This window comes from Magallana gigas, chromosome 7 (genome assembly GCF_963853765.1).
Source record: "Magallana gigas chromosome 7, xbMagGiga1.1, whole genome shotgun sequence".
NCBI classification, from domain to species: Eukaryota; Metazoa; Mollusca; class Bivalvia; order Ostreida; family Ostreidae; genus Magallana; species Magallana gigas.
The window spans coordinates 15,974,887-15,997,784 of NC_088859.1; the positions used below are offsets into that span (position 1 = coordinate 15,974,887).

At 33.3% G+C, this 22,898-nt stretch overlaps 3 protein-coding genes across 12 annotated transcripts; 1 reads left to right on the forward strand and 2 right to left on the reverse strand.

Moving 5' to 3' along the window:
- Nucleotides 1-3,184, reverse strand: LOC105347165 (biogenesis of lysosome-related organelles complex 1 subunit 2). The gene is made up of 5 exons (XM_011456101.4): nt 3,026-3,184; nt 2,431-2,538; nt 1,926-2,045; nt 1,258-1,362; nt 1-168 (listed from the first exon to the last, which is right to left on the reverse strand). Exons 1-5 carry the CDS (start codon nt 3,063-3,065, stop codon nt 137-139), a joined length of 405 nt encoding a protein of 134 aa, XP_011454403.1. The 5' UTR covers nt 3,066-3,184; the 3' UTR covers nt 1-136.
- Nucleotides 3,185-3,413: 229 nt separating this feature from the next.
- Nucleotides 3,414-6,261, forward strand: LOC105347166 (E3 ubiquitin-protein ligase RNF181). The gene is made up of 6 exons (XM_011456102.4): nt 3,414-3,590; nt 3,724-3,774; nt 3,992-4,080; nt 4,466-4,584; nt 5,708-5,782; nt 5,963-6,261. Exons 1-6 carry the CDS (start codon nt 3,511-3,513, stop codon nt 6,020-6,022), a joined length of 474 nt encoding a protein of 157 aa, XP_011454404.2. The 5' UTR covers nt 3,414-3,510; the 3' UTR covers nt 6,023-6,261.
- A 9,047-nt stretch (nt 6,262-15,308) lies between these two features.
- On the reverse strand, nt 15,309-20,257 carry LOC105347167 (heterogeneous nuclear ribonucleoprotein D-like). Of its 10 annotated transcripts, none has more exons than XM_011456103.4 (10): nt 20,035-20,257; nt 19,531-19,571; nt 19,291-19,418; nt 19,038-19,199; nt 18,605-18,736; nt 17,434-17,515; nt 17,154-17,342; nt 16,477-16,503; nt 15,926-16,011; nt 15,309-15,514 (listed from the first exon to the last, which is right to left on the reverse strand). In XM_011456103.4, exons 1-9 carry the CDS (start codon nt 20,205-20,207, stop codon nt 15,932-15,934), a joined length of 1,014 nt encoding a protein of 337 aa, XP_011454405.1. In that variant the 5' UTR covers nt 20,208-20,257; the 3' UTR covers nt 15,309-15,514; nt 15,926-15,931. The 10 variants fall into 10 exon arrangements, with proteins under 10 accessions (XP_011454405.1, XP_011454406.1, XP_011454409.1 ...); XM_011456104.4 differs by having other exon boundaries at nt 17,154-17,321; nt 20,035-20,256; XM_011456107.4 differs by lacking the exon at nt 16,477-16,503 and having other exon boundaries at nt 17,154-17,321; nt 20,035-20,256.
- Nucleotides 20,258-22,898: the final 2,641 nt, after the last annotated feature.

A 22,898-nucleotide genomic window follows, 5' to 3' on the forward strand; every position in this document is an offset into this window, starting at 1 on the left:
CATTAAAAATAAACTTTTATTTGTGTAAAACAACAAATACAAGAAATTTGGTAAAGATGAAAAAATTCAGTATTCCATAATGATATTGCACTATAAAGTTGTATTAACATTATACATGTACAGTTGCTCTTCCACTTCATCTTTTTTCCAATGCTTTAAATTTACTCTCTGAAAAAAAAAAAAAAAAAAACAGTATTGAAGAATACAATTTGTACTTATAAGCAGACCAGCCAGTCAAGAATGAAGATGTAATAGTTCAATAATATTTACAGTATGTGAACTCTACATGTCCTTTAATGCCATTGCTTAGGCAAGAACTCTGTTTTATTCTGATTTAATATTTCACATACGCTGGTAACCTAGACTACCGATGGTAACAGCACTTACTACACTTCTACTAGAAATCTACTGTAAATCATAGATCCTGCCCAATACATGTACATTCAAGTCCAGGTTTGTCCCCCTTATAGGACTCGCAACCTTTTCAAAAAGGATGGTTACTGTAATGGTGTGAAATTTTGATGGAAGAGAAAATAAGATGTCTATGCAATTAATTAAAACCAGGGCTTCTATATTACCAGTTCCTGCTTTATCTCTAACACTGAGCTACCAAATGCTGTTTAGCTATAGGTTTATTTAATCTATTAAATTACTATTAATGGGAAATGCAAGTAAATATACAAGTTTGTGTAAACCCTTCTCCCCAAGTCAAGTGTTTCTTATCCGCCCTGCTCTACATAAACCCTTGAGCAAAAAGACAAATGTGCGTTTACAATTGTGCATACCATAGAGAGAGTGCTAATTTTCAAACTTTTGTGACCTTTTGTTCTAGCCAATCAGAAAGTGCATATTTCCCATAAAAAAAACTATAGCATTAAATATGGCTGCTCCCATATGAAATAGCTGTTTATATTAATAGAATTTGTACTAAAGATAAGTTCACACAGACTAAAAATCTATAGCAGTAAGTTTATTATCCAGTACTTCTAGTTTGTCTAAAATTCATTTCACAATGGCTCAACATTGATCAATGCATAATTAACCTCATTCTGGAAACGTTTCTTATTGGATTATGCAAATTTTAATGAGACCAACAGAAAATGGGGTTTCTAACCCCGTCAAACTCTGTCTATTCGGTCAAGTGTTCATGTAGAGTAAAGTGAATCAAAGACTCTTGTGACTTTAGAAGATGGTGTAACCCACATTCAGTAAAACAATTAAGAATACCCATACAATAACAATTAACTCTAAACAAACCTAGTCTTTTGGAATAGTTGTCCAACTTGTATGCGGCTTGCTCCAATGCAGTCACATTTTCATCAATCTGGTTTATTTGCTCTAGGAATGGATGAAGATTGCTGTCTGCAAATACAATGTTAAATTGATGATGTACAAGTACCTGTACACTTACATGTACATGTGTATAACTATAGACACTAGTATTCTTACTATGATTAGTACAGGTATATCCATCCTGCATACCATTACAGGTACCTTGATGACTTCTACAATGTTCTACACGAGGGCAAAAAATTTGTTGGTATATTATTGAATTCAAACTTATCCCCCCCCCCCCCCCCCCAATTAAATGTAAAATAAAGATTAACTATTACTAGTACTTCTAAAGATTCTCTTTTCTGAAATTCAAACCCTAATATTTTGACATGAAACAAACCCCTGCCAATCATTAGAAATACCAGGTCTAGAAACTTTGAAATATTTGCAATGAAGAATGAAGAAATCTTCTGAGGGGCAATTTATATACCTGGTAGGAACATGGATGAAAATAAGTGATACTGCAACTAAACTATCACATAAAACAAATTAATACAGCATCACATAAAATTGGATTCTATTAAACATCCTGTTACATGTACATTTGTTACACTTTCATACAGACTAAGATTATTTTTCAACAGTCTTACATTTTTCATTGAGCTCCTGCAGTCCTCTACTAATATTTTCAGTAAATTCTTTCATATCGGTATATTTTGTGATCGTGATTTTATTAAGTGTCTCCAAGAGCTTGTAGTCTTCAATTGTCCCTACAAATGGAAATAAATTTTATAGATATTATAGATAATGTTGAATAAAATTATCCATTTTTTTTCTCAATTAGCATGAATGTCCAAAGTGTTGATATTTTTTATGTAAGGAATAAGGAATCACTTTTTCAGCATTGTAAGGTGATCAAAAACAGTTTGGGATGATCAAATCCAATACAGCCCATAAGGGTCTAATGATAGATTTGATCACCCCTGACCTTATTTAATCACCTCATAATATCTAAAGAACAATAATTATTCCTTACATTTATATAATTTTCAGCAATTGTATGTTTACGGTAAATATCAAAATCGTCATTGATGAAATGTATTTATAGACTAAACATTACACAGATAAAGACACTGTAAAATTTTGATATTATACCTTCAAGTTCACCGTGCAGGTACTCTGCTGACTTTTGGAATGTTTCACGACATAGCTGCACCACATCAGGGGGTGGAGGCTCCTTCACTTCCTCGGCCACCTCTACTTCTAATTGTTTTTACAAAAATAAAACAAATCCAGATCAGTTATTATGTTAACCAGAACTGTTCTTCTTTGTTATTGCATTTAAGAACTGAAGTAGCTGTTTAGTTACACATAAACAGTCATACATATCCCAAAAATATTTAGAACATTGAGTGCATTTGCGCCAAAAGAGCAACATTTTAAAGTGTGATTTTTTTATGAATTGTTTACAGATAAATTCAAAGTTTAAAACTATTACTGCGCCACAATTTTTAGTACAAATGCCCATTCAAGACAAAGTGTGCCTGTGATTGAGTAGCTATATAAACCTACTTTAGGTAGGTAAATAAAGCTATGTACTGATGTAGGTAAATCAAGCCACGTAGCTAAATTCATTTATTGTACTGGATCTGTTGAACATGGTAAATCCAAATGTCACGGTATGATTTAAATTATTGTTGAATAGTATCATGATGTTTATTGAGTATAAATAAAAACTAAAAATGTTTACCTTTCTGGAGGTTTTCTTCTTTCGTTTTCTCTTCGGCCATATTTGTTTTTTAGATAAATCATACATGAAACGTTATTAATTTTATAATTTAAACCACCCCTATTATCAATACAAACAGAAGAAAATTAAAACAGAGTATTTATGATTCTACCAGATTTCATTCAGATTAATATATTACAGTGGTTTGCCATATATCTACACTTGATCGAAGATACTTTGATCAAGTTGTTTAATTCAAATTAGCTTACAACAATAAGTAAAAGAATGGCTTATTTATCGTTGGAAACATTATATATGCATAAAAAACTAGAAATCGTTATTTTATTTTTAAACCTTCACCCCAAAGTTAATTAATAAAAAAGTGGAATCGAGTGAAGTTTACTTAGACATTAATAAATTGTTGAGTGATATACGCGGCCTTGTTACAGACTGAAAAAATTGCATGGTCATTTAGAAAGTGTTGAAAAATTACGTACACCTCTGACATGGCATCATATTTTGACGAACATGATTGTGAACCTTTAGCAGACGGCGAACAACCAAATCACATGTTACATATGGCAAGGTAAGTTTCATTGATCGGTATAACCGATCAGCTGTTGACAGGTTGATATATACATCAGTAATCAGAACAATCACTAGATTTAGCTACTTTGAAATATTGATCAGTTTAGAGTCTAGTCGTGTATTTTCTACAGGTTGCTCTTAGACAGTGGATTAGCTGCAGAATGGAATATTGAATACGAAGAGTATGTTATGATTATGAATTTTATCGACTTATGATAACAGTTACTCAATACAAATTCTGTTTAAATATGTAACACCCAGTACTCCTGATTTTATCAATGCCTGGTTAAATCTAGTACAAAAGAAATATCATTTTTGTTAAATAAAAAAAGTCTCAAAAACGTAAATAATTGCCTTCAAATTTGAACCATTCTGTAATAACTTGGGACTATTTATTAGGGCATTTGGTGGAGAAAGGAAAGTTCCCCCTGCATCAAAAAAGTTTGTTGAAGAATTACCTAGGATCATTATTTCCCCCACAGAGGCTGGTAAGTTTTATTATCCTTGCTAGTTTGGAATTTCTAAGCATCTTGAAATGCATTTGTTAGAAATTATATTATCGTTATAAATGTTTTTTAAAGCTAATATTTTTTAGATGAATGAACATCTTTTGAGTCTCATCAACTATATACCAGTATTATTTATTTTTGCTGTTTAGATATTTATAAACTCAAAAACAAGAAAAAATGTTGATTTTAAACATGTTGATTGAATGAAACTTTAATGAGCAGCTTATAGTTATAATTTGAACTTGGTTAGTGAAAGCCATATCGACACATCTACACATAGATAGTGGCATATAATCAGGAATACGTACAAAAATAACCACTGAATATAAAATGCCACTCCTCATTGTTTTTTGTCATGTTTCAGCTTTGGAAAAGAAATGTCCAGTATGTTTAGGATTGCTTGATGAAGAAGATGAGGCAATTGTACTTCCTAAATGTTCCCACAAATTTCATTCCAGTTGCATTTTGCCTTGGCTCCAAAGGGTAATATCAGCGTTTCACGAAACATTTGAAAGTTCTTTAAAGTAATATACATATAAAAGAAACAAATAGAAAATAATTTCCCTCCATCCAATCAATGACACATCATACTCATTATCATGATATTTTCTGGCATTAGAAGTTTTCTTTTACTCTGATTCTTGGAAGACATGTCATTTAAATCTCCATAACTTGTACACTGTTTTGAGTGGATACGTAAAACGACGAGAATCTCATATGAAGTTCTTTCATATCAAAGTAACAAAATAATTTTACCTTCTTGTTATGGCTCACAAACATTACTAAACATGTTTGTCTCACACAGTTTTGCATTTAAAACTTCTATTGGATGAAGTCTCTTTTTTGTATACTAGTATACTAATATAGGAATGAGACAAACCACATTGTTTAAATAGTCAGCCATTTGGTTAGCTGCAGGCCAGTATCTCCTGGTCTGAAAAAATTCGGATGGACGATCTGTGAGCTACAGTGCCACCCATTAAAATAAAAAATTGTGTGTTTATTTTATAATTATTTATTTAGTGTTTTGGATTGATTAACCTTATTTATACGCAAATTCTGTGAAAATAATTATTTAAAAGAAACTATCGGTAATATATGCTGAATATCAGAAAAACTGTTCATTTTCAAATTTGAACTCTTCCCATGCACTCCTCATAGACACCCTGAAAAAGAAAAAAAAAAACCACACAGATACACACACACACTAATGAATAAACTAATATAACATTGTATTAAAATTATACATCAATCTTATTAAAATTAGATCCTTTACGCTACCGTATTTGATGCTGACATATCAAGTACGGGAGCGTGAAGGATCTAATTTTATTTAGATTGATGTATACATTTGTCTTTTCGTGTCTGATGAAATCAAATCATACTCCAAAAAAAAATATATAGGTATACAAAGAGATCCATTAATTGTTGGTTTGTTTTTTATTTCCAAATACAGTTGTACTTACATGTAGATGCAGTAATTGTTAGATCTAAAACATGTATATGAGAAAATGGCTTGGTAATGATATTTAGTAGATATAATCAAGTAGATGTATTTCAATTAATTTTCTTTTTGATGATTTTTGTTTTTCTTTTTGCTATAAAGGTGAACAACTGTCCCATGTGTAGAACTGAATTTCCTACAGATGACCCTGATTATGAAAACTATAAGAAACACAAGGTAAGGAAAAATGCATTTCATTTACTAGTATTCATTTCACTTGTTAGATATAGTCTTCAAATAAAAATCATGTTTTGAAACAAGTAGCTTGATATTTGTTTTAAACAATTTTCTTTTTTTTTAAATAATGTTTTGGAAAAGTTCTACATTTACTGAATATAAATTTTATTTTATTTGCAGGCAAGAGCAAAACAACGAGAGTTTGAGATAGACACTTTGCATGATGCCATGTTTGGATAAAAAATTCTTTTTTTAACTTTTAAAATTGTGCAATTTTTGTAAATGAATCAGAAATTTAATTAACTTTTAATTTAGTATTTCATCATGTTCATGATGTTTAATATTTTTACATAGTAAAGTTTTGTCACATAAATTCATTTACATTTGTTTGTTATGTACCGGTACAATACTTTATTTATGACATTGTTATATTTGGATGATAGAGTGGGTTTTTTTCACAATGAATTTTAAATTGTAAATATAGTTCTTGTTTTATTTTAGTGATATCAAGTTGAAATAAATTTAATTTAAGGTGATATGAGACACCTCCATATTGTGATGTACTTCCTATCAAAATGAATACAATAAAATTAAGTAAAATTTTATGATTTCTTTCACAAAATAATTACCTAACAGCATAGCGCAGTGGGTTGGAGTGTAAACTATGAATCTATTAGTCATGAGTCCAAGTCCTGCTGGAGCTTTTACAATTTTTACCTTTCCAAAAAATTTTAAATCATATATTTTGGTCAAATATTTTAAAATTTGAAAATTCTAAACTGACAACAGTATTTTGATTATAATGTACTTTTATCCACATTAATATCGACAGGTGTCCCACACCACCATAAATCAGAGTCTATTTAGGGCTAATAAGAATCAAAGACATAAAAGCTCACCAAGTCCATGTATCGCCATATGAGACCACTATTTTCATTTTATGTAAATCATTATTATAACCAATGTTATGTATTTTTCTGCAATATCGCTACCTTCATAACCCGCATGAATCATCAAAGACACTAGAAGCTCTATTTTATTTTTTATATTTGCATCTTTATTTTAACAAATTAATTCTAAAAGTAAGAAAAATGTAAATGTAAACAGTGAAATCATCTCCTTTGGGAATTTGAATCTGACATCATCGTGATTATTTCGTTTAATCTGTGATTTTACTTGGGCTGCTGAAGGTTTTGACCAAATCGATAATCGGGGCGTGTAGATTTTAGCCCTGTCAAAATCTATAGAACTACGAATTAAATTCAATTTCCGTAAGAAATAGAGGGAATCATACTTGGTGGGTGTACCGGTAAATACTAGTATTTCATCGTATTGACTTAAAAAAAACCCCAGCAATTATAATTGTATATTATTGACTGTGAAACTATGTTTAGCTATTTTGTGAATTTGTTGTGCCATATACGTACGTTGTGTCTAAAGTTTCTTGAAATTCTATTCAGTGGTTTGGTAAGAAAAGTTAAACTGTTCGGTACTTTAATTAGTTAATGACCAAATTCATAGGTTCAAAAGGGACAGACTTTCTAGAAAAATACATATAAAAGAATAAGAATGTATATCAAATAAGTATGCATATATTTACATTGAGTCATTTTTTTACCTATATAAAGATTCCTAGAGTTCTGTGCAGTGGCTCAAATAGGCAGGACAGACAGGTCAAAAACTTGTTGTGTGGGGGTATAATTAGACATGTATTCAAGGTTATTTCATGAGGGCGTCTCTAACTACTCAAATATACATTTGAATGTACCATATCAATATCACAGACCGCAAAAAAGATAAATGTATTGTAAAATACTGCATTTTCACATAGAAGATCCACAATTTATTCTGTATCAGTTATTTATTTTGAAGGAATTTAAAACACGGACCGTGAAGATTACATAATGCATTTTTTTTATTGAATAAAATTTTGAAAAATTAATAAATTATTTTCAAACAAGTTTCGCGTTTGAAAATTATGCCATTGTATAGAAACGTGCAAAGAAAGCTGGCACATAAGATGTGGATTTGACAAGAATCTAAGCGCACAGGCAGGGCGAAAAGTCAATTATTTGTGTACCTTTTGATCATTTTTGATGCAGATCTGGGGATCTATTCACAAAAAATCGTACGTTTAATCTTAGACGTAAGTTTGACGTACGATTTTTCATAGGATTTTGGCTATTCACAAAATGTCGTACGTGTGACGTTGCGTCAAAAAACAGTCGTAAGTTTACGTCTACTATTGGGTTGGCGTAAGTCTATAATTGATGTGTTTATAGTAGAGTTATGGCAGTTCTACCTTCTTTTTGTCATAAGCAAAATTAAGAGAAGAAACTCCTATTTGATAACGCGCTGTGGTTTGCTATGAAAAAACAGTGCCGGAGATCCTTTTGTATCCCGTATTGCAAAATATGTTAATGGTGGTTGACATTTATATTTCTTAATCTTATTTGAAGCTCAATTATCACTGGCGTCGGAAGTAAATTGAAAGTGGGGGGGGGGGGGGGGGCTAGACTAATCCTCAGAAATATTGAGGAAAAAAAAACTAATTCCCAAAATCATAAAAATCCTAATCCGTGGGGGAGGGGGGGGGGGGTATACCTATACTTCCCCAAAAAGAATCTTACCTATCAAATTTTTTTTCCCCCAAATCATGAAATTCCTAATCCGGGGGGGGGGGGGGGGGGGCTAGTATGCATATGACTACAACTTCTCACTCTTTCAAGGTAATTTTAGGGACAATTATCTTTGCTGCTAGAAAAAGTGGGTGGAGGGGGGGGGGCTGAACTCTCTATGATGCTATTGGCCTAATGGTTAGGTCTAGGTCTAACTTTGCAAAAAAAGTGGGGGGGGGGGGGCTAAGCCCTCCCTAGCCCCCCCCCCCCCCCCCACCCACCCACCGACCCCCCCCCCGGTTCCGACGCCTATGATTATAATCATTCAAGTATATAATCCAAAATCACCATTAAAAACCTTACACATATTGGAAAAGATATATGTTACGCGACAGCAATGCCGGTGTAACGACGAATAGTGACCCCCATAGAATATTGACCGAGGGTCATTTTTCTACGTAGAAAAATGACCCACTTCGTTGTAGAATACTTGGATTACATCATAGGAATTATGGCCTGTGGGTCATTATTCTCCGTAAATTAAAGTTGTAGAAAAATGATCGTGTAGAATATCGACTATATATTATTATTTTCTTTAGGGTGGATGCAGGGGTGGTGCTGGTGCTGGGCCGGGGGGGGGGGGATTGCCTGTTTGATACTAAATTGTTCGAAAAACCAGCTTGAGTACGCTTTTCCGATCACCTGTTATTGCTTATCATTGTTATCTTAGTCTGTTATTTAATTTTTCAAATTAGAAATGAAAGATATAGTCACGTTTAGTTAATTAAAGTGCATTGATTTCCCTCACATTAAATCAAGGCAACAGAAGAAAAAGACGTACCTTAGAGAAATAGATAGTTAAAACAGGCGCAAATCTAGGAGAATTTTTTTTTAAAAGGTTAGGGGAGTTGGGGGGGGGGGGGAGGAATGACATATGTTTACATTGTCAAACCATGACTGAAAAGGTATAATATCAATCTGAATGAATAAAAAACACGCCCTTATTGTATGCAGAAAAAAAAACCAGAAGGAAAAAAATGGGTGGGGGAGGGGGATCCGAGGGATAATTATATTTGCCAAAGGGGGGGGGGGGGGGGGGGCTCTAGGCCTATTATCGGTCAATTTGATCAGTGAATTTAAAAAGTTTGAATTCCCCCACTCCTTAAATCCACGATTGCATGCATCATCCCATTTTGATTCTTCTAAGAACAATTATTTTTTGTTACAACAGGTTTACTAATAAGAATATATGTTAGACAAATACAATGCTTGATATAATATAATAATACAGTCAATATCAACGTCACAAATTCCAAAACTTCGAATTTAGAATTGAACAAAAGAAACAAACTATTTTACAGATGATTCTGTGTGAGTTTGAAATCGATAGCTATCGTAATCAAAATTAAAATGTACTTGCAAACTTCGGTATATAACAGTGAGAGCAAATCGCAAAGTAACAATGACACTAAAAAGGGCTTTACATGTAGCATTGACTTTGACTCCTATTGAATTCAACCACGGTACTTACATGTATAAACGACATCTGAATCTAGCAATTAATATCGTCATATTCTGACTTAACATTAAACTCTCCTTTAATTTAGCCCAAAAAACATGTAAATAATCCAGGCATTTATACTCAATCTAGAATATCTAGAAAAAAAAACCAGTGGTTATTTTATTAATATTCTTGAAAAAGTGAACTCTTAACTGAGTGTTAATAAAGTATATCATCTATTGAGATATGTTTGCCGATAAGTAAAAAATTAAGTCATCGTCAACATGTTGCATACAGAAAGTCCGGAAGGGAAGTCCTTTACAGTTTATTTGAGGAAAATTTATGATCTGTCAGGTAAAAAGCATTCGGTCTAATACATACATGTATAATGTTTAATAATTTAAACAATATTTTATTATGTGAAATATTACATGTAAATACTGTAAAAGTATTACATTTGGCTGTGTATTCTATTTAGCGTTTTTGGCGGAATGCGGCTTCCGCTAAATCAAGTACATCGCTAATTGTCATACATATATGTAATGAATAGTCACATTCAGGAATACGCGAATTCAAATCTACACCGAGTTGTTCATAAACTAATTTCCGCCAAATATCATACACGCCAAATATAATACGTTTACAGTAGCATAATATGATGTCATTTGTGAATCACTGCAAAATCGCATCCTCCAATAACTTGTTTCAGCGTTAATCGTTACCTTTTGATTAGAATTAAGTTTTTTGCACGTGTTGTTTGTATATTAAAGAAACAAGTTTTCTCCTATGGGGTAAAATTTGATAAAAGAATTTGAACAAAGCAAACCAGTTTGCGACCTTTCGTGTTTGTTGGAATACACTAACTGGTCTCTGCAATTATTTTTTTCTCAAGTAGAAACTTTTTGATGTTGTTTTTAAGCGAGGTCAAAATTTGATTGGGCCAGTTTTCAACGTGTGGGGGTCGTAGATCTACAGGTCTGGAATGGTTTTCTACTGTAGAAAAAGGACCCTACTTGTCATAGAATACTGACCCTGGGTCAGTTTTCTCCGTAGAAATTTGACCCCCGGGTCAGTATTCTACAGGGTCACTTTTTGTCGTTACACCGGGTATATCGAATCAGTATTAGTTAAAACTACGAAAATTATTTGATACTAAAGGCGTTTTCTTTTATTCCTACAAATGCATTAAATCAGTTAAACAGTACTCATATGCATACACACTAATAAGATATCAGTATGTAATGTAATCAGCGTACTACATATCATGCATGGATCGGGGGGGGGGGGGGGGGTCCATCTGGCCCCCCTTAAAAATTTAATTATTTTTGGTAGACCCAGCCTTTAAGATTTGTGTCAAATCTTTTTTCTTTTTTTTGAAACAACTTTTAAACTTATTAAAAAGACCGAAATATTTATACATTTGCACGTTGGTTTTCCTATTGTGAGCTTCAGCTCACGACAAGATCCAAATATTCAACCGCAAAATATTAATACAATGAAGCATGATCTCAAGAGTTATTAAATTATGCACAAAAATTCACCATGTTAGGTCATATTTTAAATAAAAATCTAATGAAAGTCATGAACTAAATAACTTCTTATTCACTTTTCTACAGAAAAAATATGAAAGAAGTATTACACTTATTCTTCAGACGACCTTTAAAAAAATTCACAATATCGAAAGGAAAATTATCAATGGACACGCCCGACCTGGGTAATAACACTTATATAGTAACTTTATTATCGCCGAAACAGACAAAATAAACCGGCATATGTAGAATGTACATGTAGCGATAAACTCAAAGTGTTTTTGACAGTATTTTAAAAATGCCACGTTTTATTACAAACAAATTCTGCAGTAGATTTTTTGTAAGTTAAAAACATGACATAAATTTCATACAGAACTTGGATTTTCTCACATGCGTCTGACGTTCAAAAATTTTCTTTTCACAACAAAATTATTCCCAGGAATATAATAACATTATTATAAAACAGGGAAATATTTTATTATAATACATGTACATAAGAAATATTTTTAACGTCAGGCACATGTGGATTTTCTTTCTGTCGATAATTGTAAACATACATACATTAAAATAGGCGTATGGGAAGAAAAGAAGTGACTTCGTTATATACATCTGCGCTCAAAGGCGCTATAAAAGTTCCGCGAATGTAAATGAGCGAAAATAAAGCGTGACGTCATTTTTCCACAATGCCCACTGCGCATGAGCATTGTCGGTAACTAAGAACTTAGACGCACTTACGACTGTAACAGACGTACGACAACGTCATTATCTTACGACAGCTTTTGTGAATAGCACCATAAACGTAGACGTACGTTTGTCGTAAGTTTAAAGTGTAATCGTAGACGTACGATTTTTTGTGAATAGATCCCCTGTATCTCCCGGTCTGAAAAAAATTTGGATGGATGACCAGGTCGTCTATCCGATTTTTTTTCTCAGACCGGGAGCTGAGCTAGGCCAGCTAGATCTCGTTTTTGGCTTCCTTAGGACGTGGAAATTGGTAGGACAATTAAAAGGTTTGAAATGCATTTGGTTTCATCAAAATTTGTCTGTATATATAGCAACAAAACGCAATTGATGCAAAATCTTATACACAATTTATTTTAAATGATTTTGTCGTCTAGGTCATCTATTCATATTGTCTTCTTCATGATTACGTTTTTCAACAAGAGATTGATGGACCATATGGCTCGCCTATGGTGTTACGATGGGGCCACTTCGACCTTCGCCTTTACTCACCCGAGCAATAATAAAATCAGCTTTATGGAGTCATGTAAAACTATCCGAACAATGTAATAAAATTAAAACTCTTATTACAGTAACTGTATAAATAGATTTTCTATTTTTTGTTTCAGATAATCTCATTAATGCTAAACATGAACCCCCTTTTGTAACCAGGTGATTTCATAGTCATAATTAATTAATACATATTGAGCATTGTAGTTCTCAGGAAGATCAACTACTGTTCATATAAATATAAACCTACATCAAACTTTGAACCTCTTGTGAGGAATTCTTTAGGGGCCACAGTAACCCCCTCCGGTCCCGTTCTACCCCCCAGGGATCATGATTTAAACAAATTTAAATCTACACTACCTAAGGATGCTTCCACACAAGTTAAAGCCTGTCTATAGTTGATTGGTTTTAGAGAGGAATATTTTTTAAAGACTCTATGTATAAAAATTCGGCCCTCCCCGTTTGTTGCCCCATCCTACGCGCGAGGATTATATAATTTGAACAAACTTGAGTCTCCACTACATGAGGATGCATCCACGCGAGTTTTCAGCTTTCGCGGCCAATTGGTTTTTGAGAAGAATTTGAAAGATTTCTTTCTTTATAATTTATGTAAAGCCCCAGGATCATGATTTTAAAAACATCAATCTACACTAACTAAGGATGCTTCCACACAAGTTTCAGTTGGCCTTGTCAACATGTTTTAGAACCATTTTAACAAGACCTTGAACTTTCAGTAGGACGAAGCTTTCTATTTCTTGCGTCAATACAAGTAAAAACGACGCGGTTTCAAGCAAAACAAATTGGCTAGCAATGAATTTTCGGTAATTTTCTATGTAAAAATTCGACCCCCAATGCCATTGCAGCCCATCCCTACCTTCGGGGATCATGATTTGAACAAATTTGACTCTATACACTACCTGAGAATGTTTCCACACAAATTACACCTTTTCTGGCGAATTGGTTTTTGAGAAGAATTTTGAAAAATACATGTAGCAATTCAATAATTCTCGCCCCTTCAAATGGAATTTGACCCTTCATAAGCCCTTTTCCCCAGTGATGATTTGGGCCAAGTTAGTGATATGACTCAGAGTAGACAAAATAGCTTATTTTTAAAAACATTCTTAAAGCTGAAGCGTTTGGTCGCCATATTAGTTTTGATCGCTCCTCTACTGCCACTGGGGTATATATACCGGTCGAGTAAGTTACGGTCGGATGCTTTCCGATCGAGGCATTCAGGTTACGCGGACTTCTGAATGCATCACTCCATATTGTAGTAAAATCTTTGTAGTAAAGAATAAAGGAAACGGCAATCAATAAAATACAAAATATATTTATTCTTTGAATGAATTTCCAAGGTATCCGTACTATTTTGCACAAATAGTGCTGCCTTACTTCACATGCATATCGAACACGTGTCTCGTTCATACAGAGTGCATAACGTCTGCATCTTTTTGAAAACCCCCGCGGTATTCCATCATAAACAGTAGATGAATGATAGTAATTACTAAATCCAAGAAAGTAACAACGTAAAATCGTTTCCTACAGAAAAAAAAATTCATGCGATCATTGACAATGCTCGATCTGCCACAGTGATTGCGCATGTGCAATGTTATAACATATACAGGAAAACGGTCTACAATTAACGAGGATTTTTTTAAAAGTATCTGTGTCTGGATTTCAGTTTGTCTTGTTTCGTCGTTCACTGGATATTCCTTGCCAGTGCAGTGGTTGTCATATTATTTTTGTTCAAAACGCGATTCGACACGTCTTCTCGTCCAAGGTAACGTGTTCGGGTGAATGAAATACCTGAATGCGGAGAAGCATGAATACTGCTTTCGGCTTTATATAGGGGGTGTGTAGCGATGTTCAGAACAATAGAAATCGACAACTAATATGGCGGTAGATTGAGATAAAAGGGAAATAATGCGTATTTATGAATTCATGTCAGCTTTAAGGAAATAAACAACTTCCGCGTTTTAAGGTGGTGTGGGACACTTCAATATTGTGGCGTTCTTCCTATCGATTCCATAATTAGACTGCTTCTTAACAGCCATTGTTTGTCACTTTACATATCGTCAATAGTTTGTTAAAAGACAACACGGACTTTCTTGCTGTCTAATAATTGTTATATATAACAGCGTAGAACAATAGGCAAGAGCGTTAGCTACTAATCTCCAAGACATTAATACTCTATATCTTTTATAAAAACATTGGTCAAACGTAGTTGAAATATTTAAAACGGCGATAGTATTCTCATTTAATTGTTTACTTATTCACAGTAGTATCGACAGGTACCCCATACCACCTCATGTACTTTTTACCACCAAGATACAAGTAGCTCATGGCTCACTGGGACAAGACTGCGTCACAAACTTATTTTCTCATACTCCAATCGTTGGAACAATTGCTCAAATATTCCATGTTAATAGAATATGTGGACCCTGGTCTTTCAAATTAAATACTGCGTATACACTACTACTTAATGTTATTACTTCCTCACTGAAATTCTTCTATAACGTTTCTTCTCAGATAAATTTTTGATTGAAATTAAAGCATTTGTCGATCATATTGTTTTATATCTATACCAACATTTTCGTGTTAGAAAATTACAAGTATATTGACCTCTTTTTTATATCACCACAAAGACATTTTTTTAAAAGATCAATTTTATTACAAGTTGATGACTGCACATAAAATTCAACTACAAAATGCTCCTCACATGTGAAATGAAAAATGAAAATGATGAGTGTCAAATGGATAATGAAAGGACTTTTCTCTCTCTCTGAATGAACTCCCTGTCACAAAGAGCACAAAACAACACAGACTTCCAATCTTTAATGACAATGGCCATAATCTGCAATGAAAGAAAGGAGAATTTAGTAATTGCATGAGTTTTGCATATTTTGTTATTTAATATAACATTGAAATTTTTCTTTAAGAAAGTGCTTTTAAATCTGATATATAAAGATTCAAAATTTACAACTTAATAAAAAGTTGAACTTCTAGCAAATTTTTTAAAATAAATTATATCTGCAAATTATCTAATATAAAAGCTCCTATAGAGATCCTAATCATTCATCCATTTTCTGCAAAGAAAGTGATTGGAAGCCTACAAAGGATTCAAAATTCCCTGAAAGTCAGAGAAAGGTTAGATTGGGTACCTGTCAACAACTAAACAGATTAGACAAAGTGAATAGGAAAAGGCATGCAATACAAAAGTAGGTCCAAGCTATCAAATTCTGTTGGTCTCCCCCTGATTTATCACCTGTGATTATCGGTTGTATGGATGGTATCCACCACCACCACCTCGGCCGCCCTTCTGAGATTTACCATAGTTACTCTGCTGTTGACCTAGAAGAGTGCAAAATGCCAAAATTAAGTTCACTTGAAAATGGACAATTTCTTTTTCACATTTATTTAATAAGAATTTAGAATGGGTGTTTTGTCAAACATTTCTATCTACAAATTTTCACACCAAAATTTTCAGAGGGTTGGTTATAATATTTGCTTTTCATCTTCAGTGCACTCCTTCTATGATTAACTTGAAGGGCCTCCAAGTATTTTTTTTTTCTCAGAATTCATGGATTAACAGAAGGATGGGAGACCAACACAATTTCATGCTTTTTGGTCCAAAGACTTCTTCCTGCAAATATCCCCCGTGAAAAGCAACAAAAGGAACATCCCCTCTGAACAACCCTCTGAAATTTTGAAATCAAACAATGAACAGGTTAGTATAATGCTGAAAAAGTTAGTAGTCATTCAACAATGATAAAGTTATACAGAAACTTCCAAACCATTGTAGCACAACCTACTCACCCTGATCGTATCCGTAGTAGTCATAACCTAGAAAATTACAAACACCAAACTTATTGCACATTCATACTATAAATGTAATGCTTTTGTAGCCTCTTCCTAACCACACTTTCCTACTGACGAAAAGATGGTTTTTGGAGTCACCGGCTTTGAAATTACTTTTTTCCCTTTTTTTTTTGGTGCAATTACGGTACTTTTATTTTAATTGTGATTTAACACACATACACAATGCTACAACAGTCTGGAAGAGGCTACAATTAAAAAAACAACAAAAAATAAACATGCAAACTCAGTTAACTATTAGTTTTCAGTGAAAAATAGAGGGTAGTGTTTTTGACAGATGTTCTTAAAGCATGCAACAATATCTTATTATCATATGGAATGTCACAAAATTTCAATCAAAACCAATAGAACTGTAGATTTACATGTTTATTTATTGACAAAATACAATCAATCATATTAATGATATTTTTCAAACATCAACTTTAATTCAAGAGATTTTTGCTGACATTGTTTATACAAATTTTCTCTTGCTCTTATTTCACACTTTAAAAACAACACAAGTTAGTTTTCAAATTCAAAACAGTAATAATAGAAAGATCAACAATCAAGAGGAAAATGTATTCAAACTGAATACACCTGTGCAACACTGTCTTTAGTAATATTGAAATATGTCCTACCGTCACCACCGTATCCTCCATAGTTGTTGTAGTACTGGTCATATCCACCCCAGTTTCCATAGTTGGGTCCACCTCCATAATAATCATATCCATATCCGTATCCTCCTTGGCCGTATCCTCCATAGCCATATCCCCCGTAACCGTATCCCTGGTTATATCCTTGCCATCCTGCAATGCCAGATTCAGTATCTGGTTTTAATGATATTCTGTAAAGTGGGCTTACCAGCATGTATTATGTGACAACTTCTAAGACATATATTTCAAGGTAAACGAGACTCACCTCCACGTCCACCTCCGTATCCATACCAGCCACCTCGGCCTCTCTTACTCTGGTTGTTCTGGGTAGCTTTTTTGACATCCACCTGTAGATCAAACAAGAACAACTCTGGTTATTATCACGTTCTAGACTTTTTACCTGGCTGTATCAAAACAGTTAACCATTACATTAAAATTATTTAATGTGATGGATAGTCTTGCAACTTGAACCGGGATTTTGAGGATCCAGTTACATTAACCTGTGAAAAATGCAAAAAGGGGTTATGATAAGACCTTTCAAACAAAATGAGGGCTTAGTTATCACTAAATGATTATATTGTCTTATACAATCACGCTTGTCAGATGTGTGGCGGTGAATACCTCAGACCCTCAACTGTATCTATGGCTCCTTTTCTCCAGAACCTGCATGATCTAGCTGGAAGTGGAACAAAAGGAGGTTCACTGTTAATTCATGTTCACAATCCCTGATCCTTTACAGCCCATTTGAACCACTTTATATCTTACCCATTTATTCTTATCTCTTGATAGTCTTTCACCTTATTGATTTATCCTTAGTCATGATGTGTTAGATATAAACAGATAAATCAAATGAATTATATTTCCCCTGAAAAAGAAAGTTTGAAGAGAAACTTGTTTCAATCGCTCTAGGTACAATACCTGTGTGTAGCTATGACTATTAGATCTGGGTTGTCCAATGGTCACCGACTCTTGTAGATTAGTCATGCAAGGGTCTCCAGATGTTACCCCATCATAGAACCCTCCATTTTGGGTTTCTTCAGAATATTAGCATTTGGCACCCTTTGCATTCTTGTTCAATTAAGTGATAGTTTACGATTCTTATTTAATATCCTATTTTAAATGAATCTTATTATTTTAGTTGAAGGTTATTTTAAGTGTGCATAGTTATAATTGATTGTGTAATTTAACTAATCTTGTATATTTTTTTCTATCTCTTTAATTTACAATTTAAAATATACATGTATTTTTTAAGCTTCCTTTGAACAGCTAATGATGAGGGTTATATCTAGCAAGAAGATTTTTACTCAAGTTTATGTATTTTGTATAAGACATCTGATGTGTTTTAATTTACTTTATCTAATTGAAAAGTCCGACAGACAAATAGTGATTGAATAACCCTCTGGGGCAAGTATTTAGAGACAAACATGTATTCTTACCTCTTGATCTTTAATTTTGTGAACAGCTTGGTCAGTGATTTTCTTCACTGCATCTTCCTCCTTAAACTCAACAAAACAGAATGCTCGCCTTTGCTCCTTTGTTTTGTCATATGGTAGATCAATTTTCTTAACCTGAAAATAATTTCAAGTAAAGATCTTTATTCATTCATTTTCAGCAAGATTTACACTAAATGCTGCACAAATTTTTAGAGGAAATTAAAAATCGGCTTAATTTAAATCAATTTGCCAGGTAAAACTATTTGATTTTGAAATTAAATTCTCATCTCTAAAATTGATATTTCTTTGCATTGAATGAAGTGAATATCTACACTTTCCAATACATGAGCCCTACAATGTCTCTTATTGAAACTAACTTAAAGGTGACAAAACTAATAAAATCATTTTAAAAAATAATTAAATCAATTGTTATTACCTCTCCAAATGTTTCAAAGTATTCTTTGATTTCAGCCTCTGTCAGGCTAGGATCAACCTTTCCGACAAAGATCTTTTTTATAACTTCTTCCTTCTTCCGTGGATTAGCTTTCTTGGGATCTATATTTCTACCACCTAAATTGTGTGTCTTCTCATCCAGTACCTATGTAAAGCACATATTAACAAGTTATTAAATTTCAATGGAAAGGAAATTAATAATTCACGTTGCAACAGAGGAAGCTAATTCAATTTACTTTATCTACTGTTGAAGGGTCCTTGAACACAACAAATCCAAAACCGCGAGATCGTTTTGTCTCCAAATCCTGTTTTAAGACACAATTTTCAACCTCTCCAAACTTTGTGAAATAATCTTTTAAGTCCTCTGAAGTAGAAAAACACAATAGGTTAATTTACATTTTCTTACATTTACATTAAGATTTGGACAAGAAACTGCATCATTTTAATTTCACTGAAACTTATAGTTATGTTCTTACTTTGTGAGGTTTCCCAACTGAGATTTCCAACAAATATTTTGCTAAAAAAGTATAAAGTGTAATGTTTTAAAAATAATGCTATACAGTATAGGCCTAGTTGTATAATTCTGCAATATGCTAGTGACAAAATATTCGAACTGTGGGGACAATAAACTATGGGCATGCATTATGAGCCGTTTTATTCTTCGCAAGATATAGTTCGCGCGTATTTTCTAGAGTTTCTTAACTGCAATTATTCCTTCAGCCCGATTAATTTCTTAGTTATGAATTTCACAAAGCCAAAATGGAGGCCAAAAAATGCTAGGCATGCGCAGTAAGAAAAACACGCACAAGCGCGGCGTGATAAAATAACTCAAGTTTTTCATCCACAAAGGAGTAGTTTTATTTATAATCATTGCATAAATGTTGATTTTCTAATAAAAGCATTCATTTGCAAACAAAAATCAAACAGCATATATCTTTTTACATGCATTACCTAAAATCGACAAAAGCACGCGGTCTTACCGATCATCATCGTCATCCATAATTTTGCCTTCTCCGCCACCTCCGGCACCAGCACTGAAGTCTACTTCTTGTCCTTCCATGGGTTCTGCATTTTGTTGCTGTTGTTCGAACTGTTCAAAGCCCCCTTCTCCATTTGCTTGCTGATCGTATGTGTAGTCTTGTTGTTCCGCCATTGTGCAGTCTTCAACTCGATCAAAATGGCTGTTGGATTCGCGTCTTTGTCACGTGTTTTATATCTTAAATTGCATTGGTTACATTTAAAAGCGCCATCTAGAGGTGTGTTATGGGGAGATAAGTATGTTTTACTTACCTAAAGAGGACATATTGTGGGGAATGTTCGAAAAAAAAAAAAAACAACCCAAATAATAATTGTTGAAAATGATTAATTTTTCGTCATGATTTAGAAAAATGCGTAGTACAGATTTTTTCTATAAAATGTTTATTTCATAAACATGTTTTTATTTATCTTAAGTTTTTGCTTCTTATCATAAGGCATTTTTATTATTCTTTTAAATAATGTATAGAATCAATATCCATAATATCTATACTTAAATATGAAAATTAATACAATGAAGTTACAATGCTCACTTCAGCCCCTCCAACACTTTAGATCTTTTCTATCGTATTTGGGGAAGACAAGAATAAACAAAAGACTGCTTTCAAATAAATTAAAAAAAAAACTTAAAAAAAAAAAAAAACCAAAACACGTTTCTATATATGATAAAAATTTTCAGATAATTTTCTACGTTCATATTATAAGTTCAAATTACAGCACACATAAGGAGATTTCCGATTTATTTGAAAATAATAATAATTGAATGAACGTATCTGCAGGCTGCAGGTACAGGCAAGTCATTGTAAAATATTTTTTAAAATGTGTATATTAATGCGATACCGTGAATATCCACCCGTCTAGACAACTAGCTGCTTATGATCTGCGTATATTGTGTGCTTTCAAACGAAAATAATTTCCTGTAGGAGTTTTGTTTGTATATATATTACATACTATTGATAAAACAAGTGTAGCAAACAGACTATTTATAAATATATAGATTATACAGCAAAAGAAACGTTCTGACCGAGGCATGTATTTACACGAAGAACGAGCTATTTTTATTTAAGGCACCATTTTTTTATACTTCGTTTTTTTCCCTGAAATTTGACTTCATTGTTTTGAATTGAGTAAAATGTGCTTTAATCTCTATCAAGTTAATCTTTATCGTAAAGGAAATGAGAGAGAGAGAGAGAGAGAGAGAGAGAGAGAGAGAGAGAGAGAGAGAGAGAGAGAGAGAGAGAGAGAGAGAGAGAGAGAGTTTTTGAATCAGAACTGACTATTAGAACCAATTTAACAAGAGCTTGGAGTTTGTGTAGTTGTGTCAAACAGCATTGTGACGTAGACCTGTCTATTTCATTGCTAGCCACTCAGCCATGGCTTTTTGAAATCAACAAGATTTGTTTGGATTTTGAGCTAAGACTACCCAATCGATGCATATTTCGCTTGAAACCGCGTCATTTTTTATTTGTTTTGACGCAAGGAATAGATAGCAACGCCCTACTGAAAGTCCAAGGTCTTGTTAAAATGGTTCTAGCATTTGCCTAATGTGGCTAATATCTCATATACCATCTTCGCTAGCCAAGGGTGACGATCCACGGTGTTTCTCTATTCTGAATAGAGAAACACCGTGGATCGTCACCCTTGGCTAGCGAAGATGCTCATATACATGTATCATAGTTATGTTGACTTTTGGCTTTAAATTGAAGAAAAAAATCCCGGGTAGTCTTTAAAGTCATTGTTTTATCTATCATAACCAGATATAAATCTGATAATAGATATTCTCAATACCACCCCCCCCCCCCTCCTCCCGGTCATTTCTACATCAGCCGGATTGGATTAAAGGCACTGAACGAGAAAAGTAATTGTGCATGCATGTAAGTATATGAGTAGGAAGGAAATAAACAAAATGACATTTTGAACTAAATAAAAAGGAATAAAATGAAAAAATAAACAGGTAAAAAAATTATGTAGATATTGCATATAGTCAGACCATTAAATATAAAAGTGGGAACTTACACACCTACAAACAGGTACTGGTCTCTCTCTCTCTCTCTCTCTCTCTCTCTCTCTCTCTCTCTCTCTCTCTCTCTCTCTCTCTCTCTCTCTCTCTCTGGGTAGGGGGTTGCGCTGTATGTATCATAACCATTTAAATTAGTACCTTTGGCATACTTATTGTAGAGCAATACTCTCTCAAAAATTCTTTGACGTTCGTAGATACCTAAAAAAAACTATAAGTTGACAATGATGCAAAGTACAGTATGTGTAATTCTTGCTGCGCTCGCCAGAACGGTAGCACCGTAAAACATATTAAGATTTCATTGCTATTTCACAAAACGGTCATCAAAAGATTGTAAGCTTAAGCATAAAGTGATACAGTTGCTTGGTCCGATTTTATACCAAATTTTATGTACGCTTTTAAACAATGGTTATGCTAAGTATATGTATGATAATAAACATTGCAGTAGTTTTCCCAGTCAATTAAGCCAAATTTCAATGAAGAAAAATACGTACAAAATTTGCTAACAAAACAAACGACATAAAAGGGTACCGCGTTATTTGTCTCATGTTAATTAAAATTCACCCCTGACGACGAGACGGGTATGGTTGTATTACGACTTTGACATCGCTTTAAATAAAGGTCGAAATGATCAGGCAAATTACAAATAAACACGTGTACGTTTTGTTCGCTAATATTTCTGAAGTTTACTTTCTTTACTAATTTTAATTAGATTGAATCGATGCATAGCAGTTTCATATAAGAAGTTTTAGTTTTTGAAACTTTTGATAACATGATAATCTCTCTCTCTCT

Bases quoted from the DNA above. Each gene is read 5' to 3' on its own strand.
- LOC105347167 (XM_066065266.1), bottom strand. From the start codon at position 20,207: ATGGCGGAACAACAAGACTACACATACGATCAGCAAGCAAATGGAGAA. The intron at 16,504-17,153 runs GTAGGACATATT...GTAATTTTCTAG, and splicing joins TGGAGGATACGGTGGTGACG to GTTATGACTACTACGGATAC. The intron at 16,359-16,476 runs GTGAGTAGGTTG...TCAAAATTTCAG, and splicing joins CTACTACGGATACGATCAGG to AGGGTTGTTCAGAGGGGATG.
- LOC105347165 (XM_011456101.4), bottom strand. From the start codon at position 3,065: ATGGCCGAAGAGAAAACGAAAGAAGAAAACCTCCAGAAAG. The intron at 1,363-1,925 runs GTAAGACTGTTG...TTGTATTTGCAG, and splicing joins GCAGGAGCTCAATGAAAAAT to ACAGCAATCTTCATCCATTC. The intron at 169-1,257 runs GTTTGTTTAGAG...TTTTTTTTTCAG, and splicing joins CAACTATTCCAAAAGACTAG to AGAGTAAATTTAAAGCATTG.
- LOC105347166 (XM_011456102.4), top strand. From the start codon at position 3,511: ATGGCATCATATTTTGACGAACATGATTGTGAACCTTTAGCAGACGGC. The intron at 3,591-3,723 runs GTAAGTTTCATT...TATTTTCTACAG, and splicing joins CACATGTTACATATGGCAAG to GTTGCTCTTAGACAGTGGAT. The intron at 4,585-5,707 runs GTAATATCAGCG...TTTGCTATAAAG, and splicing joins TTTTGCCTTGGCTCCAAAGG to GTGAACAACTGTCCCATGTG.